Here is a 20206-nt window from a genome sequence, read left to right as displayed (position 1 = left end):
ACAATATAAATCATTTTACATATGTAATATCTTCGTTCCTCAATCCACTTGAATGTGCCTAAGCTTTGGCTAAATAATCTGAAAGTGTATTTATTGATTTTAGTAAGTAATTTGTAAAAGTATATCTAGTTCTAGTTGTCAGTTTAGTTATAAATAATAATTCTATTTCATCATTGCATGCTTTCAAGTTAATTTCATTTACTTATATTTTTTTCTAACATTCGTGTGATAAAAAAAAAAAAAAAAAATCAATGATGGATAATAATTATAACATTTTACTGAACAAATTATTTTTATTTCAAAATGGATTATTATTATTATGTATTCAACCCAGTACGTACCTACATTTAGAAATGAAACTAAAACGAATAGTTTTTGAGTTGCTTAACTTTATGTACTTATTGATTATAGAATATGTAATACGTGGAATTGTAAAAGATTTGCTATTTGGAAGCTATGCTTATAGACTAAAGTCTATAATATTTATTATCCTTGTTATAACTTATATGTAGATATTTACTCTTTAGATATACATTTTATTATAAATTTCTTATTGGTATTTTCACCAAAACCAAAAACCGTATAATAACTAGAGTCGTTATTCTTCACAGTTTAAATATCTAATTTCGTCCAAATCTAAACTATTAAATGTCTAAAAAAATGTGTTTATTTTTTTGGTTACTCTACATTTTTAACAATAAAATAATTTTCAAATTTTTGTAATTTTGCAAAATTTGAAATTCAAATGCTTATAACAGTTATAACAAAAAATTGTGCCTTTGAATTTTTAATACTTTTTAAATAACTATAGTAGAACTTATGAGGAACCTTGTATAAAATTATACTATTAACTTTCTTACTAATACTTACTTTACTAATCGACATTTTTTTATCGATATTTATAGAAAAAAAAAAAAATTGAAAAGTCTACAGAATTAATCTATATTATAAAAAAATGATGTTTCTATCATTTTTCATTTTCTATACCTACACCAAAATTATTGGACCGTTTTCAATAAAATTTATATTAATAGATTGGTTGAGACTTGGTACTCTTGTATTTTTGTATGTTCGTTTTTAACCTATATTACCTATAGATTGCAGTAGTGTACACAGGGGGGATATGGGAGATAGATCCCCCTTGGCCTTTTTTTCTTTGTTTTTAGAATTTTTAATTTTTATAGTGTTTTTGTAATGAATGTGTAGCGTTTCTATGTATAGTATAGTACTATGTTGATTCAAAATAATGATTACTTATCAATACCATATTAATATAAGATATCGTCAATCGTAGCGATGTAATGATTTATATTTGTATTGTTCGTTAGTCGTCTGCAACGGTCGAAAGTTGTCGTGCACCGTCCGTTGATCGTAATATTATTATCTATTTTATATTAAGCAATCAAATGTATTTTAAATAAGAACAAATTATAATTATTGTATCGAAAAATTGAAATATACAGTCCACTATCCACGAATAAAATACGTAGTCTTCATGGCTACAGAATGTAAAAGTTTACAAACTATTAATGTTGATCTTAAAGAAGCTACATAGTTAGTGGAATGTAATATATCTATGCTTGAAAATTTAAGAAATAACATTGAAAAAGAATTTAATCTACTATTCAAAGAAGCTGAGGTAAATATTAAAAACATAATCCTTGATAGTTGATTTGTATCAAATTTATTTGATAATCTAAATAATAATTATTTTATTTTAAACTGATTTAGAAAATGGCTACAATTTTGAACTTCAATATATCTATTAAAAGGTTAACAAAAAAACAAAAGAATCGGCCAAATCCATGTTTATTAGGTACCTAATATTCAACCAGAAAGTTATTACAGAATAACTGTAGCAATTCCGTATATTGATGCTTTCATTATAAATTTGAGAGAACGATTTTTGGATCATATTAATATTTTTGAAGGTAGGTATATTATAACAATATTAATAATTACAAATCAATATGATATATAGGTACTACAATATGTTATATCTACATTTCTTTTTCTTTAGGTTTTCAATGTTTATTTTCCAGTGAAATTGAAATTGAACCATTTAAAAAACTTGTAAATTTTTATATTAAAACAGACTTTCAAACTGTATTAGCAGAATTAAAAATGTGGAAAGAAAAACTTAAAATAATAAAAAAAAATCCTAAATCAGGATTAGAAGCACTGCAATTATGCAAACCCCCAATTTTCCCAAATATATAATATATATTATTAAAAATCTTTTGTACTTTGCCTGTGTCAACTGCAACACCAGAAAGAACATTTTCATGTTTGAAAAGGCTGAAAACATTCCTAAAGAACACTATGTCTGAAGTAAGGTGTAAATGGTTATAATATATTTTATTATTTCATACAATATAATCAATTATTTTTTTTAGACTCGACTAAATAGATTAACCATGTTATCGGTCCATTGGGAAATTCCTGTATCGGCAGATAAAGTCCTTGATATTATGTCTAGGATGAATAGAAAAATAGATATTTTACTATAAATTTAAATAATTAAAATTTTAAAATAAAGTTTTAATGAATAAATAGCATGTTCTATTTTATATTAATGTATAAGTGTTAATTGGTAAACTACAATAGTTCGAAGTTAGAAGTAAACTTTGTAAAAAATATATTTATCCCCCCCATAGATAATTCTGTGTACGCTACTGATTAGATTGCTATTATTTAAATAATCATACATGAATTTGTTTTACTATAAAAAATAATTGCCATTGATTACTGATAGTAATAAATTAATGGTTATGATTGAATGAAATCTATGTGTTTAAAATAGAAATAAGAATTAATACTTAGACCTAATCAGTATTTTGAATTGGATACAAAGTAAGATGAATATATGCTTTTAATTTAATTGCTTAGTAATCTACCTATACATTATAATACAATAATACATTTATTCTTATTTATACATAGATTATCCAGGAAATGGTTCGCGAAATAATAGTTGTCAAAAAATATTGATTATTATGCATATGTTTGACCTAAAGATGAAAACAGTCTAAAAAGAAGCAAAAGCGCATTATAAACTCTATCATATCCGTCTGTCTTCCAACAAAAACCCATTAATACACAATCTTGCTGTTCCAACCATTCCTGGCAATCTACCTAGATGTCTCAAATGTAGCTCGTGACCTTCTTGATCCCCCCCATATAAATTTAAATAATAATAATAATAACAAAAAAATTATTAAAAGAAAACTAAAAAAAATATAAATTAATAGTGAGTGTCATTAGTGGACGGCTTCTCACATAACGTATGTCATGTTCTCTATTTTTTAGATATATTAATGTATAATATATGTATCTATGTATTTTTTACTCTTTATCACATATACCTACTTATTGTGCCTATTAGGTATAGATTGTTTATTTCAAATAAAGAAAAAAAATATGCATTTGTAAACATCTAATTAAAACTATAATTACAATAATCGATATAAAATTTTCAATTGTATTTAAATTTTACCTACTGAAATTTAGGAATCTGGCAACATCTTTCATTGACGAATCAGTTAATAATATAATAAAAAAAAAAATAAGATCGATCTACTGTAAATAAGTCATTAAACCTATCAATATAAAATAAATATATTTACTTTTTCAATAAATGTATTGTACTGTAATCATCCTATTTATATATCCATCATTTACCTTAGCGGCTTAGCTGTATTTTCTTGAAGTAGCCGGTGATTATAATATTACACATTGTTATTGTCAGGGCCGTAACTACTGTTGGGTTTTATCTTTTACATTTAAAAAATATTTAATAAATAATGAAAATAGTACCTATATATTTTAATTTATAAGCATTATGCATTTCATAAATAAATAATTCCGATCGATCCTGTAATAATATTAGGTAAATATTATGAATATGAAATGTTATGTCTATTTATCTATAAATTGTATTATTATAGTTTGATGAAAATTAATTTGAAGATGAACTCATAACAGAATATTCATTCCTAATATTATAGTTTTTGCACATATTTATACATTAGATTTTAGTTTAATGGTATGATAAGAAAGAAGAATTAAAAATAAGCAAAATAATTTATGATTTTATGATTAAAAAAAGCAAGAAAAAATTCCTGATTAATTTCAGTTTGTTTATTGTATTTAAATCATTTTTACTCATCATAATATGTCAAATTTTAGTATTAAAAAATGTATTCATTTTTATTAATTTAATATTAGCAAAAATTTTGATAAAATATAATTAAAAAGATTTTTTTTTCTTATAATAGTGATACTTATTTTTGATTTAAATATACCTAATCACCTTATAATGTTTCATAAATATTTTTAATTATCTATAATTTTACTAATTTTATAACCAGCTAGTCAAAAATACCTACAAATAAAAATGTGAATTTGTAAAAAATTGAAATTACATTTATTAATGTCGATAAATAATTGTGAGGGGGAGGGGGTTATATTTTGCTACATCATATTCACGCTTACATATGTTTAAATAGATCATATTATTAGCCTATTAATTAAAATATTTAACTCTAATAAATAATAAGCAAATAAATTAATAATTTGTTTGAATGATATATAAAATTTGTTTTGGAGACTGAGTTACGAGAGTTTGGCTGAGACCAGTGGTGTAGTTATAATTTTGTTCTGGGGAGGGAGATGTAAATTGAAATTACCAAACTGGGGTATCATATTGAATAACCTTTTTTTTATAATTAAATAAGTAGGTATATACTTTTTTAAGGTTCTGGGGGGGATCTATCTCCCATATCCCCTCATGTCTACGCCCCTGGTTGAAAACTAATATGGAGTCCTATTATGACATTGATAATAATTAATAATCTAAACTACCTATTGAGTTTGTACGCGACAAAGTTATATTTAAATTAAAAAAAAAAGTTTTTTTATGAACAAAGTAGTCGGTAAAATTGTATGAGAAATAAATTACAATTATTACAATGATAAATAACAGTATAATAATTAATAAGTAATAACAGTAGTTACATAATATTTGAAAAATTTAATAGGTAATGAAAAATAAATACTTTATATTTTACTAAAATACGGAATTTTTATAGGTTTAAACTTTAATTCCTTTCTAGGCGAAAATGGAATATCATAAGATCTTTAAAATATATCAATATAACATACTTAAATACTTTATAAATTATAATAAATTGGTATGGTGTTAATAAATTACAAATAATTGAGCCAATTATACATTACTTATGATTGTAAAATTATCATTATTTAATTAACTAAAGATTTCTTTTCTTGAGCCGCTTGTCGCCGCAAGTCAGATGGTATCATGGCCGTTAGAAATGTTCCTACGATGAGCGTTGCCGACAAAAATAAATTGGCTCTCTTGTCTCCAACTGCATTAAATATCCATCCATAAACCATTGTGAAAATTATGCCAAATACTTGCACCACTGCATTTAACATTCCACTCGATGTTCCTTCGGACTCTGGGTAGGTCAGTTCGGCCGCTAATTCGTATCCGATTGCTAAATAACCGTTCATAAAAAACCTGAGAAAGTATAAACAAAAAGTTATATTTTGTTATTTGTTAATACATAAATATAATAAAAATATGATGAATAATAATTTTTTTCATTTATTTACCCAAGTAAGATTGCTGACAGATACACAACTGATATGTACCCGCAAAACAATGTATATGTGTAGACTAGCATACCAATTAATGAACAACCATACACCACCAAAGTCGTTTCTCTAAATGTATAGAATATTTCATATTAGCGTAATTTCACAGCGATTATCATAAAAAAACATATTTATAAGATTACTTAAAAAGATGAGTTCGATCCAAAACAAAACCAGACACTACTGAACCCAACATTCCTGAAAGAACGATCGATAGACCTATCCTGCCCACGTCTACAGCGTTGTCCTACAATAGGATAATAACTATTTGTTACATACATATCTTAAAATAAGTATAAGACCGAATTGATCGATCATTAATAATTATTTTAAAAACGAAATTGAATAAAAGTGTTCTGAATACTTACAGGAAAATGTGCTAATATAACTTGGTTGAGCAGGGTGGAAATAGCATAAGACGAACCGACGTTCATGCCGTATGACAGTAATAATAAAAGGAATCCATAGTTATATATCAGTCTCCACAAAGATTTAATGAAGTTTCTTGGGTCGTTGTTATAGGTCGATCTTTGATTTGCTTGTGCCAAACTTGGTGGTAATGGAGGGGATGACTTGACGACTGTCAACAGAAGAGATGATTATATGACATATTGTGCTGACGCTAATGAAAATATTTTACTGCAATGGTAATAATTAATTATTGCTAAAAGGTATACTGGTATGACAGATTTTTAGAAAATTAACGACCAATCTAAATAAGAGTGGCTATGATCTTTTTCTTAAATTTAAAATTATATTTTTTGTATTATCTGAGCTTAAAATACCAAAAGTTTTAACTACAGCATGAAACTTTTTGAAAAAAAGTTAATCACAATTCTTAATATACTTTTAACGTACATAATAAAGCGCAAGTAAAATAAATTATCGTGCTTGTTTGATCCAAGCGATATGCAGACAAAGACATTCTGAAATTACATAATTTATAAATACCTACACCGTCCACACCAGTTTAAAATAAAATAATAATATTTTGAATGATATAAACAAGCTAGCTTAAAAAAAAAAGTTCAAAAAGGATGGCCAATTGAGATGTCGAAAATTGTATTAATCGTTTTTTTAAACTTACAAAGACATATTAATAAAAACACTAATGTTGAAGTTATTGCCGTGGCGTAATACATTTTTGACAAGCCCGAGGATATATCGTACAAATCATCGCTGTCTTGAACCAGTAATGGTGGTATTAAGAAGCCCAGAGCTATACCAAACTAAAAAAAAAAACCATGTGATTATTAATAAACTACTGAGTACGCAATATACATGGTATTTTATATTTTTTACAGTTGTTAGATGGTACTACATAAATAAAACCTTATTAGCTGTTCTTAATATTTTAAAATTTAGGCTTTTACCTGATTTCCAAACACTCCAATTGAACACGCTGTAGATACTTCAGATGGGCCAAACCACACTGCTGCCAGGCGTGCTGGCAAGTTCAATATGAACACTTGCGAACTAGCCACAATTGTTTGACCTAACATGGTCATATAAAATCTATCTGGGCTGGAAGATGCGACTTTAAACCAGGCACCGATCATCGTGCCGAATGAGCCGGCTACCATAGCCACACGAAGACCCTATATAACATGAACATAATAATGTTAAAAAATTAATGATATCAGGTCAAAACACGTTTGAAAACGGTTGTCGAATGAAAGAAAAAAAATACAAAAATGGAGAAATTGTTTTATCAAATCCGAAATCCAAGTCAAAACCAGTCTTATTTGAAACTTGTAGTTTTGACAATTTTTTTTAAAGAGTCTGTTAATCATATATACATTTATGTATATTATAATATAGGTAATAATGTACTAATGAAAGTAACAGTTCTAGCAGTTCATTGTTTTTTGATTAGAAAACACATGTATTTTTTTTAAGTATGGAACAAATTTTGCATTTTACAATGAATATTTGTATTTATAATTTTTGAAGTCTTATATCTGCCCACCTAAAATTATTAGCGCGCCTAATTGTTTTTTTTTTTTATTCTATTATTTATAATTTATTATCATAATAGAGCACAGCAATTACGCACTGATACACATAGGTCGGTTTAAGTTGTAGGCGTTAGTCACATTGTCAATTACACCTAAAATAATTATAGATTATATTTACCTTTTTTTCTAGTATCCATGATGCTGGGAATATGAGTGGTATGTAGGTGACCATGTATACAATGGATGTGAAGTCGACTGTAAAACTTGACACTTTATAAAATTTCATAATCACGTTAGATATGATGCTGTACTGTATCCATTGTACAGCGCTGATCATCGAACAGAGAACAAATAGCACCAACATTAGCCATCGTCTTTTGTAAAGTTTACATTCTGTAATTATTGGCTGTAAATTATTATTCCCGGTGACTCCGCAATCCATCGTGCCGCGGGATATAATTTCTGTTTCACAAAACTGTTCACCTCGATGTCATAATTTGATTACAATATACTGTTAACAAATTTTTCAAAATTTTGTTTTAGATATTTTGTAGCATATATGAAAATAATATTTATTTATTCATGGGGAGGGGGGGTAAAGATGTACATTTTCATACTTATATAATAAAAGTTTATTGACAGAAATCATTTTTTACTCTATAAAAACGGCCGTAACACGTTTGGGTACACTATATCTCTAGAAAAATAATACGTTTGAGTACATAGGTATTGAATATTGATATAACCAGGGTTGAGATATTATAGCATTTACATATTTCTTATGAAATGCTTAATAAATAGTAGAGTAAGCTAAAAATGTGTTTTATGATAGATTAATTAAAAGAAAAGATGAATTGCAATGGAAAGAATAAAAACGAATTATTTAAATTAGAAAATAAAGAACAAACGAATAATATTAAATAAAGAAACTATAATTAAATCGATTAACGAAAACAGCAATTTAAAGTAACACAGTAAAATCTTATAATACGTATATCCATAATCTACATATTAAAATTGTAGGTACAGCTTGTTTTATGTTCACGTTATTGTTTGGTAAACATTTATTTTTATTATGTGTGTAAACAATGTGCAGTTTAATAAATAGGTACTATTATTAAATTACTTGTTAAACCCTCAATTATATCTATTTACAAATAAGTTGTAATAAGTAAATAGAACAAAAGAAGTCAGATTTTTGACTGCTATGATTGATATTAAAATTATGAGTATTATGATCAATATTATATCAGGTAATATTATTTATTCTGTTAACATAACCATTATAAATAGAGAATATCAGTCAATAAAATATTTAAAAAAAAAATGTAATTTAAGAAAAAAAATAAATAAGTAAACATTTATTTTTAGAGACTCGCAAGAAAATATTAAAATTTTCATAAGTTTTATCTAAGCAGCTTATTATTTACTGGTTTTAAGACAATGCCTTTTTTAAATATATGTATATTTTTAAATGAAACAATATTATTATCAGTTTCAAATTATATTTAGTTTACTTCTATTTATTTTCTGTTAAGTCAAATAGTTTATTAGCTGGAAGATAAATACATAAAGATAATAATATAGTCTATAAGTATTCAAATACGTACCACTTCTGATGCAACGATGCATATTAATTAAGTGGTTTATATAATACTATGTGGTTTAAACTTCTGCAAAGTTGGTTCAGTTTTTTAATATTAATTGCTTACAGAATATGTTGAAAAGAAAATATTTGGTGATGTTTTCTTTTCGTAGTATAAAGAAAATATATCTAAAACTCGTATATGCCTACTAGACATACCAGTTATTGATAATATTAAATTTTGAAATACAAAAATTAGCATTGGAATTTAGAAGCTTCATAATATATTATGTACCTATCATTAATAATGATATTGCTTAACTTGATATTTGAATAGTTTAAAAAAAGCGATACCACTAATTATGTTGAATTAATGTTAATTTTGTGTAAAGTTTATGACTGAAAGGTAGTTACAGCTATTTTCAGTTTAAAAAACATGTAATAATCTATTATACGACAAAAATTGTAACTTTCATAGAAGGCATCAATCATTTATTTACATTTGTAAAACATATGACGACATATTAGGTATCTATTAATTAATTGAAAAAAAATTAATTATTAAGTGCATTTTATGTAAGTTCTTAATGATTTAATATTATAATATTATATAATAATAATATATTGCAAATGAGTACGTTGTTACAATATTCACATTGTACTTGTACACTCGTCAATTCATGCTGTACATACACATTTTAAATTGTTATCATCATCGAAATAATTTATCCGAATTTACCTAACCTGGATAGGTATTTTTATGGGTAATTTTGGTTATTAAATGTATAATAATTTATAATTTTATAAGTGTGTAAGAATAAATACATTTAGATAATCAAGTGCATTGTTTAATACATCATAATTAAGCCAATTGCAACGGCCAATTGCCACTTATAAACAAAAACTTTGAGTGATGGACAACTTCTGTAATTTTCAGTTATAAGCTGTTGACCTCGAAGTTTAAATCCATAGAAAGATTATTTTATTTAATTTTAAGAATTAGTATGTTTCAGTTAATGTTTGAGTGTGATGTTTAGGCGTTTAGCTAAGAATATTTAGATGTTAGTAAATCATGTATTTGGATATAATGGAGTACAAGTACTTCAGTATTTAGAGTAGTTAATTTAATTAATTTTAAAAGCATGTTTAATCTCATCTGTCGTCTTAATTTCTAACAAATTAATAAATTAAATAAGTAACTTTTCAATTAATAATAATAAAAAAAAAAACCATTAAGTATAGACGTATAAACGTTAAGTATATAATTAAAAATAGATTTGAAAAATGTCAATGATTGGTTCAGTGGTAGACATACTCATAGCTTTGAAAAACTGTAAAAAGCAATTTAAGTTTTTAAAAGATATATTTTATTTTTCAAATAGACGGAAATACAGTCAACACTTGTAACACCAAGTTGAAAATTTTAAATTGAGATTTAAATTCGACGGATGCAAACACTTCAAATTTGAATGTGGGTTATGGTAAAATGTGGACAATTTATGAATTATTGTCATACGTATTATAAAAAAGACCTTCATCTAATTCAATTTTTAAAAGAGAAGTTTCCGTGCAGTTAATTTGCAATATCATGTATTATTAAAATTATCAGGATGAATGTTCATGAGACTAACCCCATGAACTTCCAATTATTAAATAAATATTGATTTCTAGAATATGCATATTATACGAGAAATAAAAATTGTAATATTTAGTTAGTTTTATCAAATAGATTTTATTGAATATTATGTATAAATACTTACATTCATCGATAGTGATTTTGAATGAATTTGGAAATACATAGATATAAAATTGCACAAATCGTATAAAAGTTCATAAAATCCTGGCGTATCAATTAAAATCCTTACAGAATTAGTGAAATAGTAATAAAATATTCATTTGATGAAAAATGAAAAATAAATTATGAATGCATTAAACTTTTTGTTTATACATATATCAAATATACACTTGAAAAATGTTGAAAACTACATATTTACTATTTACTTAGACGAAAAGTGGTTTTATGACCATAGTATATTAAATTTATGATTAACAATTAAAATAAATAAAAAACTATCATTTAGATAATGCACGTAATAACAATGTAGATAAATATCCATGATTAGGTATATTGTGCACAAAACAATATTATATTCCATCACATGATTATAGAATCTCACGTGGTCATGGTTGACCTGTTATAATATATCTAATTATCTAAATATTTTTAGTTCAATTTTGACAGATTTCTTTTCAAATTAGCTTTGTAAATTGTTCTAATCATTATCGATTTAATATGAAAATATAAAATAAAATGATTTTCGTAATGTATTACATTGATTGTTCAAAAACAAATAATAACAGTGAAATGTTTAATAAAATAATAATTATTTAATGTTTTATTCTTTAAATACATTATATTTATTAATACATTTTAAATTAAGTTTAGGATTTTTAATACATTTTTTTAATATAGTGAGGACTGAGTTTATAAACTATATTCCATTAAATAAATTTTAATTTTAAAACTAGAAATGTATTAAAAATAAGTACCATTATCTCGGAGAGAATGAAAAATGAGCTTAATAAAAACTTATATTATCTTCTAGTTAATAACCACGTCCAGTATTATTAAACGTAGAAAGATAAATTATTAAACAGTACTATATATAGGAATTTAATTTTTAAAGATAATAAGATTAAATACAATAACCAAATTGCAATCAAACAATGTAAAATATGCTATTCGTTTATTCATTTGCGACTCGTTGATTTTGTCATCCCTACAGATAAGCTTTATTGTTTACTGATAACAGTATTGTAAAAAGTTTATTAATTGTCCCGCGATTATTTAAAAAAACAAGAGAAAACCAGCATATTAATAAAATTTTTACTTCGTTTTCTGTATACCTATAAAAAATAATTCAAAATCTTAAGGATTAAAGAAATGACAGTCAAATAATTTTCATAATCAAAAGTACTAAAGAAATATAATGCTTAACAAATTATTTTCGAAGATTAACATTATTTAATAATTATTACCGTATACTCCCCTTCACCAACGTAGTACACTGAACGATTATCGTTATATATAATATAATGAATACTGTTTGAGATTCAAATTTTAAATATTTAATACAACTAACAATTAAATCAATCGAGTCAGATGTAAAACCTACTATCTATTACGTATAATTGTGTCTAATCCTCAATCTTCATAATATTATGTTTATGGTAGTCAGTTGGTGTGCAATATAAGATACGATCATTTTACGTTCAAAAATCAAATAGTAATTACTTATCAGATATTTTTGAATAGTTAATACGAACTTTTTTAAAGAAGTAATATTTTTTTTTCGATAATTCATCAAAGGGTGGCGGATACAGTACTTTGATGGGGATGTGAAAGACGTCGTCCATCGAGCCCTGAGTGTTGCTATGCAGTATCACGGTTGTGTACAATTTGGAAATAGTTTACAGTCCATTTTTTGGCGGGAAGAAAAATTTGAATACTTCGCACGTAAAACACGCACATTCGCGGACTAGACAACGGCGTAAGATAAAGATTACACGAGTAATTTACAGCAATTTTATCGCGACAATAGACGTCAATATTTATAAAAGCATTGACATGAACAACAAATCGTTATAAATTATAATAACATTTGAGGTATAAGGAACACGAAAATATTAATGTTGTGACGAATACGTATTTTAGGTTTATATGTTATTATCGTGATGTTTCGACATTTTCCGTGCGCGTGCACCGCTAACAAAACAATATCATACACATGTATAACAATAAATTATTATTATGCCACCGAGAGCAGTACAGTGGCGCTGTTGGTATATGACACAGACACACAGTAAGTCGTGCTCGAAGCGCTAAAAATAATAACGCGCTCGCTGCACGGCGAAGCGTCTTGTTCGAAATCTGCGGCTGCCACACAATCAAGCAAACATTATTACTGTTTCGTATTTACTGTTGATAATTTATTATCATCATCCATGAAATCACGCATTCCTTTTAAGCGCCAAATTTTTTATGTAGGTATCATAATTTATGAATTGTTTATCGAAGAACAGTTAGGTACCTCCTACTGTAGTACGCAATACACCGGGATTATTATTAAAATTAGGCAAATACTTGATATGTATAATATATAGCGCGTACTGAGTCCAGTGTCGTAATAAAAACGGATTTCCAACATTAATCCATAAAAAATGTACGCTATTAAAAATTAAAATTGTTACGTATTGTCGGCGAGAATAATACAAACCCAATACAGTAATTATACGTTATTGGTACCTACCTATGCGTAATACCCGTCTTACTATTGCGGAGGTACTCAAAGCGATAAGAAGCGTTAGGGGCACGGGTATAGAAAGAAAGTATTGATTATTATAATATTATGCGCATAACAATGAAAACAATCCGAGGTGTTAATTTCAAATATTTGTTTACCTCGTTAAAACTCAACACCTTTACTGCACGGCGGGCCTAGTTCAAGTTCGCTGGTTGTACAGGTGCGCGTCGGAATACCGAGTAGTGTGAGTAATCAACAGATGAACGACCGGCGTAATGCACGTGGACTACATAATAATATTATTATGATAATAACAACAACAATATTAATATTATTATTACAAATTATAATATAATACCGCCAATACCGGTTCTCCGTTGCACTTCGGGGACGACGATGCAAATATTTGAATATTCTGGCGGTGGCGGCGGCGGCGGCGGCGGCGTGACCGATGCGGGCTGAATCTTGAATGTGCTCCACTAGCAGCGTGCGTTTACCGACTCCCCGGCTCCGGCGACGGCGGCGACACTGAAACCGGTTCGGCGGCGGCGGCGCGGCGGCAGAATCGATGACGTCGCGCGTCTGCCGATCGGCATCACGTCTCGGGATTGGACGGACTTCGGTGGGATGCGCGCGCTACTCGCCCGGCCGCATGCCGTTCAGGTAAACGGTCGACTCGCCAGCCGCCAGGCGTCAGTTAACTCGCCCTCCACGTGATGTTTACTCGTTCGCCGTTTGCGATCACGCACGACTTGTTAATTCGATTACGACAATAAAATAGATATTACATAATATTGAAATGTACCCCACGGGTACATAATATTATAACGTCACACTCGTTATTAACATTATTTGCATCGTAAATTCGCGAGCAATACACAACGCACCTACCTACTAGACACCAGTCGGTTAATACCTTGAAAAATCAGATTTTATTACACGAATATGTGATTGAAAAATATCGGAATAACTAGTTACGACCCATCGCTATGGTGAATAATGACGATAGACAACGAGTGTACCAACTCGTACGGTGTACGCTGCGATGAAATCAAATGTGTACAGTAGTTACATAGGTACTTACGTCGATGAATATAATAACAATTATTGATGTTACATATTATTTAGATAGAAATCAGAATTGCAATTTGCAGTACCGACCGATGACAACGATGCTACGACATACATAATCCATATTATTATATTCTACGGAAATGTGGAATGCACACGTAGTTTTGTTTCGTCTGTTCTTTAAAAATTCCACGACGTGGAGGGATTAAAAGGAACGGCATGGTGCCACGATGTATTAAAAAAAAATAAAAAAAATACACGTTTCCTTAGTACCAGAGCAGCTATAGGTTACATATTGTACGGATTTTATTTTTTTCATGACTATATTATATGATATTATACAGTAACAGTAATAATATGACACCGTACCTTTGTATCATTACGTCCCTACCTACGCAGTACACACTGCGGTCTGCGACTGCTGTACGGAGGGGTTCGTATTTCACACGGACACTGTTCCGATGTCCGTTTCGAAATCACGTTGTGGGGTGATGGACTGGTACCTATACGCGACACGCGTTTTCGTGTTATGAAATTATATTTCATTTGACGCGTATTATTGAAGCTTCACGGCTACACGATATGATTATGTGAGTGCACATTGTGACCATAACACGCCATTACATGACTACATCTTATCTGTTCTGTAAGACCGTACTTTACTACTTATATTTTATAAATAGGTAAATACGTTGTAACTTATGAGTTATAAGATTGTGTACTGTTCTGATCTAGTCTGACGACAAACCATCGTTGACGGGTTTATTATACGCGCGACAAAGCATAATGATAAGTAAAGCCTACAGTGATTTCATACTTAGAGCCTATTTACAGTAATATAGGTGGTTCTGTTCACACTATTCACTTTGTACTTGTAAAGATAGATAAAATTAAAACAGGGTAACGCTTAAAAAATAAAATTATTTGAGGTACCTAGCTTACTATCAAATACAAGTTTATACTCCGTAAATCAACGATTTTTTTAAAGTCATTATACAGTACTTACGTATTTTAATTTTGTTTTTGTAAATTCAGCAATAGTGTCTTCAAACGTTAATATTATTGTTTTGTAATATCATGAATAGTTTTCATTTATGAAAAAAAGTCTAATTTTTCTGATGTTAAAGAAGAAAGGAACGCGAGTTTATATCATAAATTTAAATACTTATAAATGCTTACAGATAATGAATGTTCATTATTACTATTTGTACATAGTATTGAAAAGCATTTTTTTTTTAGTATATCGTAGTAGGGAGGTTCTAGAAATTTGGGGGATGTATTGTTTGTGCATTGCATGCACATTCGCGTTAATCGGGTTCTGCCTAAATAAGTACTTACCTACCGCCGCTACCAATAAGTCATGGTCGATATATAAGTATGTGTGTATTCAGTGTAGTGTATTAAATGCACTCGACTTTTGTTGATAATTGAAATGATTAGCGTTTATATACATCGGTTCAAAAGCAGAACTGATTTATGGCACTAAATAGCTTAACTTTTTCTGTATCATATTAGATGCACAATTATGTATACTATATCTTATAATTCTTATTATTATATCATAAGACTACACAGTGCAGTTTACTACAATATCAGTGGATTTTTTATGATTTAAAATATTCTACATGTACGTGTTGTTTTATTACCAAGGTAATTATAGAGCAGTGGCGGCCAAACTACGGTCCATAGCTAACTGTGACCCACGATAGTATTTTATATTACAGCTCATATTTGCATATCTATATAATATTTTACACTAACATAAAAAAAAAAAAAAATTGAAAAATTAAAAAATATAGTATACATTCTACATTATTTAAAATAATGTATTAAAATATAAATAAACAATAAATATTTCCTAGTTTTGTATTATTTTATATTTGGAAATACATTTAATATAAATCCCAAAATTTTTGAAGCTTCTTTACAATTAGAATTTAAATAACTCAAATTAAATAATTTTAAAAACAAAATTTAATAATTTTTCGAGCTCTGAAAACCTTGTTCAGTTGTATATAAATAATTTGTCTAAAGAAGATTTTTCAAATGTTCGGAAGTCTTGTATATTTGGTTCAGCATATATTTATGAGTAAGTATTTTCAACTATGGAAATCAAATAAAAGTAAAAATTGATCCGCATTACAAATCTTCATATCATTCTCTGGGTAAATTCTAACAAATTAGAAGCTAATATTAATGTTTTCTGTCAACAGCTACATAAGCTCATAATTTACATTAACAAATTAATACATTTAAAAATATTTTTGTTAATGTAAGCCGATATTTTGAATACTTTATAATCTTTATATATATATATTTTCATTTGTGGTAATAATAAAATAAAATATTAAAAAAAGCTATTAACATGATTTAGTACAATAAAAAAGTCGTTAAATATGAATTATATAAATAAAACTAAAATTTTAATAACTTAAAAGTTTAAGGAAAAATTTCAAATTTCAGGCCCGGCAATTTTTTTTTTTTTTACAACCCATGTTAAAAAAGTTTGGTCACCACTGTTATAAAAGAATCTAAGAACCGAGAAATGCTGTAAAATACAAAAAAATTAATTTAAATGTACGAATTATATCCGATGATGATATAGAAAAAGTCAACGAACCATGAGGCATAACATTAATATATCTCAGTTTAAAGTTTTCCGATAATATAGTTATTTATAGATTATATCACTATCACACGTTTTATTATTGTGGACTAATCAGAACTCATAATTATAAGCGATTGCTAAATAACGTACATGCATATAATATGATAGCAACAACTGTTTTTCGCTGTAAAATTATTGCGTATAAATTTAGTATAGGTATTCAGGATTTGAAAAAACAGTATATTTTAAATAATTCTAAAAATAAGTTTAGTTTAAAACGTTATTTTTTTTTTTCAAATGATTTTTCTAAATGTTAATTTTGTAATGCTATATTATGTTTTATGCTTTAGGTAATTTTAATATTATGTCATCCAATTTTTAACTATATTAATAGAAATATATGCAGTTAAATTGTTTGTTGACATAATGCTATGTCTTATAATTGAAACTCTTAAAACTTGAATACTATTTTAAATTTTGATTTTTAGGATTTAGCAGATATACCTATATTTTTTTAGTAGAAAGTCCTTAGAATATATATGTATTTTTAGTGTTTCCTGTTATAAAACGTTAATGTTTAAATAACTTGGTAAAAATTTAAATAGTGAATTAGAAAAGTGAGTAGCGAAATATTTTTATTGTTCATATTAAATAAATTCATTAGTTTTAATTTGAGAGAGGGGTAGGATATAATTATAATAAAATATATGTAAAATATAATAGTACGCAAGTAGAAATGTATGTAATATTTGTAACTATAAAGATACTCATACGTATTTACCTAGTCAGGGTTGGGCAGTATCTTCGATACAAGTATTTAAGATAGGTACGTATCTTAGATACTATTGTATCTTGTATCTTGAATCTCGATACAATTATATGAAGTATTGAGTATCTAGTATCTCGATACTCCAAATCCAAGTATCTAGTATTGTAATACTGATTTTTGAGTATCTTGCCCATCCCTGTACCTAGAAATAATTTCTGATTCATATCAGCTCAAAAAAAAAGTGAAGTATACCATAATTCACGAGTTCATGATATTTGTTCAATATGCACACTTGTATCATTATGTATTTATATAATAACAGTCGTAATTGTCTAATTATTATTAATCACTTATCAGTATAATTATACACTGTAGTCTGTAGCACTGTAATTGTATTCGCTTTATATTTATTGTTGCTTGTATTTTATAATATCTAATAAACTAATAAATTATCACCTAGGATCTTATGAGTTATAAGAAATAATCCAATTATTACACCCACCCGTTTACATTGTGATTTATGAATTTTGGGTAATTAACTATACATTGAACAAATTAAATAATTTTTAATTTTATTTCATGTTAATATTATAATCTATAAAAAATTTTGATAAGTAGGTATCGCTCTGTTGTACATTACATGTTGAGTAGGTTATTATTATGGGTGAGTTAAATTTATTAAATTTAAATTCAAAGATATATATATATATATATATATATTGTTTTATATAAAAAAAAAAACCAAAACAATTCTAAGCGAAACTGATTATTAGTTTATAAGTTATATTAACAAGTATATTTCAAGTATTTTTAAATTTTTTTTTTTTTGTATAATGGCAATTAAAGTCATTAGTTAATTAAAAAAATTAATAGTTTTCTACATATATAAAATAAATTATTAGAAAGTATGCGCTTTCACATTTTATAAATATTAAAATAAATAATATTTATGTAAGTGCTTCAAGTGGATACTGCGTAAAATGGTACATATTGGTACATGTATAATTGACGCGGCTTCGGCGGTTGTCGTGATTTTGATTCGCGGAAAGTCGGTCGTATGATTGTGGATGCTCACACGGGTGTGGTGCCACACAAACAGGTTGGTTAGACGGATACGTTGAGGACGTTCTTAATCTTCAGTGGTTGGAGACGACTTGGTGAATCCAACGAAGGTAAGTCCTTGTAGAGCCGTCGTAGAGTTCTTTGGACAACAGTCGAAACATGAGACGTGCGACGGTCGTAACACCAGAGAGCGATTACCGGCGTGACTTATCTCTCGTCCCACCCTGGCCTTAACGATGTTGGTAGGAGAGTTGACTATATTGTGTCTTTAATCGTGGTGGTGATTGTGATGACAGTGTAGACTGGTCGCTGCGGTGCCTGTACTTTGTTGTAGCGATCGTTGCGTACCGTGTCATACTCCCCCGCCAAATTCGCCACACAGGTTAGAATATTGTACTGGTGTGTGTTGCAACTTCTAATTATAAGTCGGGACTAGTGGTGGGTGGCTGTGCTCCATTTTCCAACATGTTGATATTAGAATTTGCTTATCTATGTGAATTGTACATGCAGCGTAATCCTAAGAGACTTCATTGTTGACAATGGAAGTCGTGTCCTAGTACCGCGTCGCAATGCAGCTGTCTAAGACAATTGCTTCGAATTTGATTTCGAGGATCCCTATCTTAGCTTTGAATGTGGACGTGCCATTGGTTATCGTTGTGTGACCGTCTATCATCCGGACTTGGTCTGTGGGCCCGTGGAGGGGGAGCAGTTTTAAAAATATTGGCACCTGTTGTGTGTACGGACTGCCCCTGTCGCATGGTCGGTTGAAGTTTGCTGTGCTCCGGCTTTCCGTCCGCGAGTGCCTGCACTCGTACGACTAGCAGGAGTTTCCTCGGACAGCTGCCTGTTAGGCTAGCTTGCTCCCGTGCTTACCAGCGTCGATGTCGCATACGGTTGTTCTCCCGTGCTAACCGTTAGTCCTGTGACTAATGGCTGCACGAGGTTGAACCGTATGTTCTCGGGGTCCTGTCCGTTCTCCCGAATATGTTCCTCCAACCTAATGAGTATGTCCACTTTCGATCCGGACTTACTGATATCTTCGTATCGTACAGTCGCTACGTAGTTTAGCCGTCGTCAAATGTTTTAACATTTTACCAACCATAGTGTAATATTATTAAACAAATAAAATTAGAAATGTTGTTGTTAAACTGTTGTGCGATCGGTGGCTTG

At 28.4% G+C, this 20206-nt stretch overlaps 1 protein-coding gene and 1 pseudogene across 4 annotated transcripts; one reads left to right on the top strand and one right to left on the bottom strand.

The window, feature by feature from the left end:
- The first annotated feature begins 1039 nt into the window (after nt 1–1039).
- LOC112596005 lies at nt 1040–2747 on the top strand (annotated as a pseudogene).
- A 2317-nt stretch (nt 2748–5064) lies between these two features.
- LOC112595823 (feline leukemia virus subgroup C receptor-related protein 2-like) lies at nt 5065–14059 on the bottom strand. 4 transcript variants are annotated; one of them, XM_025341189.1, is made up of 9 exons: nt 13885–14059; nt 13685–13812; nt 7816–8148; nt 7053–7277; nt 6767–6908; nt 6048–6259; nt 5823–5926; nt 5638–5748; nt 5065–5542 (listed from the first exon to the last, which is right to left on the bottom strand). In XM_025341189.1, exons 3-9 carry the CDS (start codon nt 8077–8079, stop codon nt 5263–5265), a joined length of 1338 nt encoding a protein of 445 aa, XP_025196974.1. In that variant the 5' UTR covers nt 8080–8148; nt 13685–13812; nt 13885–14059; the 3' UTR covers nt 5065–5262. The 4 variants fall into 4 exon arrangements, with proteins under 4 accessions (XP_025196974.1, XP_025196975.1, XP_025196976.1 ...); XM_025341190.1 differs by having other exon boundaries at nt 13894–14059; XM_025341191.1 differs by lacking the exon at nt 13685–13812.
- Between the last annotated feature and the right edge of the window lie 6147 nt (nt 14060–20206).

Source organism: Melanaphis sacchari, unplaced genomic scaffold (assembly GCF_002803265.2).
Source record: "Melanaphis sacchari strain LSU unplaced genomic scaffold, SCAv2.0 Contig2_pilon_pilon, whole genome shotgun sequence".
Lineage (NCBI taxonomy): Eukaryota > Metazoa > Arthropoda > Insecta > Hemiptera > Aphididae > Melanaphis > Melanaphis sacchari.
Note: the sequence above shows the minus strand (reverse complement) of the source record. Positions and strands in the feature narration are given on the sequence as shown.